The sequence below is a fragment of the Taurulus bubalis genome (assembly GCF_910589615.1).
Source record: "Taurulus bubalis genome assembly, chromosome: 3".
NCBI lineage: Eukaryota > Metazoa > Chordata > Actinopteri > Perciformes > Cottidae > Taurulus > Taurulus bubalis.
In genome coordinates this window covers 18,611,961-18,616,808 of record NC_136591.1, presented here as the reverse complement: position 1 = coordinate 18,616,808, position 4,848 = coordinate 18,611,961, and the positions used below count along the sequence as shown (strand labels likewise).

General features: G+C 44.3%; 1 protein-coding gene across 1 annotated transcript in view; it reads left to right on the top strand.

Annotated features, from left to right (window-relative positions):
* xrn2 (5'-3' exoribonuclease 2) overlaps window positions 1-4,848 on the top strand; it is a 38,681-nt gene that overhangs the window by 22,256 nt on the left and 11,577 nt on the right. Inside the window, exon 20 of the mRNA XM_079215693.1 lies at window positions 1,115-1,236. Coding sequence (XP_079071819.1) covers window positions 1,115-1,236 — 122 coding nt within the window. The remainder of the gene's footprint in view (window positions 1-1,114; window positions 1,237-4,848) is intronic.

Sequence of the window (4,848 nt, the reverse complement as noted above, 5' to 3'; positions counted from 1 at the left end):
TGGCGAGCATGGAAACAAAGACGGCTGATTCCTCCGTGACAGAACTCAGACTACAGTATTTTAAAATGGCGCCCCATCAAGCAGCCGTCCTTGATTATGATCCACGCCGCCTCCACACGCTGACATTATCATTAAGGAAATGTGAATAATTGAACATCTGGCTCGGTCCGACTGCGGAATTAATTATGCACGGATTGGAAGAAACAGAATTTATTCCAATTCTTTTTTTTCTGCTAAACTCGGTCGTTAATTCAGTAATTCTGCAGTGTTGAGCGGACAGCTGGGAGACGAGAGCAGAAAACATGGAGGACTGTTGTGGTGAAAGATCTCTTTGTTCTGATCCCAGAAGTCCGTGTCGTTCACCTCAGACGACCTGAACACGCGGGACGAGTCCCAGCGGCGGGAAATAAACTGACCTGGAGTCACATGACCTTTTACTTGCTGAGCTCACCAGCAGTACATTAGGGGTTCAGCTCGATGCCCAAAGGCACCACAGCACGAGGAGCCGGGACTCAAACTACCAGCCTTCTAACGTCATGCCACTCTCACACTCAATACATCTCTCTCACTCTGTGTGTGTGTGTGTGTGTGTGTGTGTGTGTGTGTGTGTGTGTGTGTGTGTGTGTGTGTGAGTGTGAGAGAGATTCAAACACAAATCAATAACTTTTAAATATTTTTTTCTGGTGGTGCAATGAATCGTAACACACTCTGTTCAGATCCCGATCGCCACAAAGGTGGAAAAAGAGCGAACATCATTTTTAGATCTCTGATCACGTTCCATTTACCACCGATACTAATAACCGATCATTGATGATCCATGCCAACAGATATAGATCCCACTATAGCAGCTTGTATAATCAGCTGTCGATCAAACCCATCCAAGCACTAAATCCTGGTAGATTACTGTGTAACTAGAATTTATTTCTGCAGTTTTTATTGTCACAAATAAAGGGAAACTAGTGGTAAAATCCTGTGAATCTCCTACAAATCCACAGATGAACTCTAGCAGAACTTCCTGTTCAATGTGAGACAGAGCTGCCAACCCGAAGAGAAAAACGTACTTGTCCTTCTTTGTCGTTGTTTTTAAATCGTGTTCTCGCTGTTTTCCCTTCAGTCACAGTGTGAACAGAAGCCAACGCGGCGGAGGACAGTACAGCAACGCCCCGCCGTCCAACATGTACCAGCAAGGAGGCTACCGTGGTGCCCACAGCGGAGGAGGCCACCAGAACTACCAACGTGAGACACACACACACACACACACACACACACACACACACAAAAGTATTCATACAGCTGTTTCAACAAAAAAAAAAAAAGTTTAAAGCAGGGTTAGGCTATAAAAAGATTTCCCAAGCTTTGAACATGTCACGGAGCACTGTTCAATCCATTATCCGGAAATGGAAAGAGTATGGCACAACTGCAAACCTACCAAGACACGGCCGTCCACCTAAACTTACAGGCCGAACAAGGAGAGCACTGACGAGAGATGCAGCCAAGAGGTCCATGGTGACTCTGGACGAACTGCAGAGATCCACAGCTACAACAGTCAGATTAGATGGAGAGCTTTGTGAACGGCGTAAGAAGTAGTCGTTGTGACGTCAACCTATTGCTCTGGGACTTCTGCTCAACATTGATGGTAGAATTCAGACTTAAACCAAACTATAATATCTCCATCAGCAGGAATGTGATTATCCAGACAAGTAGGCCTCATTCTGCAGCCAGAAAGCTGCTTTTGTCCGGCAACACTTTCTCAGGCCGATCCTCTGCCGGGCCGTTAATCGCTGCAGGCTTTGCTCCTCTGGGCTTTTGTGATTTAGGATGGGCGGGGGGGGGGGGGGTTGCTGATTAGCGTAGCGGGAAACCCGGGCCAGTAATGAGACGGTGGAGTGGCTCCGTGCCCACCTTCCCCCCTGATAAAAGCATTCGGGAGGACCCCGTTTGATCGGGTGTGTGATGCGCTCTGAAGGGTTGAAACCGAAGTTAACTTCCTCCTTTTGACGGCGCCCGCTACCTCCTGCGGTGATGTGTCAACGCGCCGCCTCTGAAATGCGCCGCGGGGCCTTTGGGCCGTTTAATACCCAGCCAGGGAGTCTCTGCTGGCGGCCATTGTCGTCTTTTGACGGCAAAGTAACTGAGTCGTCCGGACTCCCGAAGCATTTCAGGGTAAAGCTGCACGTGGCAGCGGCTCTTGCTGGCCGGTGGACTGCCAAAAGACACAAATGTTGACGTATGAAACTTTTTTTTAATTTACTTCAGGATAATCTTTTTATTCACCGAAAGCCTCCGAATATTTTTGCCATGTTGCTTTGTGCTATTTCTCCCAACATTGATTTGAATTCCGAACAAAAAGTATTTTACATTCTTATTATTATTTTTTTTCTTGCTCTCTGGTTGGATTTGGTTCAGAGTTCACGAGCTGGTGCCTTTTTTAATTTGGTCCATTTTAGCGTAAGTCTGGTTTCATGTGATCAACTGATTATTTGTGGTTGTTTCTCTCGGATCTTCAGTGTGGCAGCGAAAGTTTTAAATGTGTGGTTTATTTCGTGCTGTTGAAGCTTTTAGTCCGTCTGTCTGCAGGAAAGTTACTGTCCTCTTCTTCCTGTCAAATAGTCAAATAGTCGCTGAACTAATTGAAAAGAGGCGGAGAGACGTTTAGTTGTTTAGCACGGTGTAATCCTCCCCGCGTTCATACAGTGGCCGCAGCGTGTTTTTAGGATTTAAGGCGTAATCCTTTGTTGGCTTTTGTCCGGCGCAGACTGGAGGTCTATACACGTCCAGATCATTGTTAATTAAGGAGATTGACAGGTGTCCACTTGTAATTCTCTCTTTTGAGGCGTCGTGGTGGGGACGAGTTATAATTGGAGTCCAACTGGGTGGTCCACTTAGAGTTTGTTGGCGGAGGAGATAATCAAACATGAAAACTGAATGACAAAATGATAATGTTGCCGACAGCCTACTAGCTGCTAATTGTGCGTTTTTACTACTCGCAGCCAAAAGCTGGTGGAATATTTCCTGCTTGTCTTTTTCCTTTTTTAGTTATCACCTCTTAAAACAGATTATTTCAGTATATTCTTCAATTTATTTTAAGGAGTTTCCGGAGTTCCAAAATGCTCAAGTCTCCTATTAGTGTCCTGACATTTTAGCTTTACTCTTCAGGTGGTTTGAGGTTCCTCTCACAGAAAAGTGACATTTTTTTCCCTTGTTATTCAACTTTCAACTAATTAATATCAGGGTTCATATGGTCATGGAAAACCTGGAAAAGTCATAGGATTTTAAAATGGTTATTTCCAGGCCTGGAAAAGTCCTTGAAAAAAATAAAATCCCAAAGGTTTTGGAAAAGTCATGAAAATGTGTTATATGCATATGTTCATTACGTTAATTTTCGCTGAGTTTGAAATAATTAAAATGCTTTTAAAAGAAAGACGCTCAAAATATATGCAGGCATATACTCTCATAGTCATTGTTGGTTTAAATACTACATTCTCTCACTTTTTCATGTATACACCGAGATTTCACAAAATGTTTGGTCATGGAAATTTGGTTTAAAGTCATGTAGATCCATTGGTCAAAATGTGTATGAACCCTATAATATATTAATATAAATCCACGTGCGCGACACAGAGCAGAGAAGTAGACGCGACCATGTACAGTCCCTGACAAAAGTCTTGTCACTTCGGTACAAGTTGACCTTAAGTGCCCCTCAAATATATTTGTAATCAATTATTTTTTATACAAGAAATGGCTCATTTCAATTCCAACAGCTTTTGAAATAATGTTTTGGTGCCAAATGAAACTGCTGAAAAGCAGTCCAATGTTCACAGCTTGGTAAAGCCCACTGAGTCAGTTTTTGCAAAGACAAAAGTATTGTCGCCTTGTCGTATGATGCACCCAATCCTAGATTACAGCCTCACTTGTGATCAATAATTGATCATTTAATTAGTGGGTGTGTGTGTATAAAAAGAATCCCAGCACACCAGACCTTCACATCAACTGCAACTTGATCTATAACAGCATGCCTAAGATTCACCCTGAGACCAAAGAGTTGATAATCATCAAGAGGCTGAAGACCAGATCCACTGCTGAGGTGGCTGACACCTTCAATGTGTCTCAGCGTCAAGTACAAAGAATAAGAAAAAGATTTTAAGAGACTGGAGATGTTTTTGACAAGCCCAGGTCCGGCAGACCCCGCAAGACAACTGCTCGGGAGGACCGTTTGTTGGCTCAAAAATCCAAGGCCAGCCCCTTTTCCACTGCAGCAGAGCTCCACCAGGCCTGGTCACCTCAAGTCCCCGTGTCAACCAGGACAGTTTGTAGAATTCTTTCTCGAAATGGCCTCCATGGTCGAATCAGTGCCCAGAAACCAGCACTAAACAAAAGGCAATTAAAAAAACATGTGGCATTTGCCAAGGCCCACAGCCTGCTCAAAGGATGGACGCTGGAAAAGTGGCAGAAGGTGGATTTCTCAGATGAATCTTTGGTTGAATTACATCACAGCCGCCGCAAATATTGCAGGAGACCTACTGGAGCCCGCATGGATCCGAGATTCACTCAGAAAACAGTTAAGTTTCGTGGCGGAAAAATCATGGTCTGGGGTTACATCCAGTATGGGGATGTGCGAGAGCTTAGCAGGGTGGAAGGCAATATCAATAGCCTAAATTATCAAGAAGTATTAGCTACCTCTTACATTCCCAACCATAAAAGGGGTCAAATTTTGCAGCAGGATGGTTCTCCATCGCATACTTCCATCTCTGCATCAAAGTTCCTCAAGGCGAAGATCAAGGTGCTCCAGGACTGGCCAGCCCAGTCACCAGACATGCACATCATTGAGCATGTCTGGGGTAGAATGAA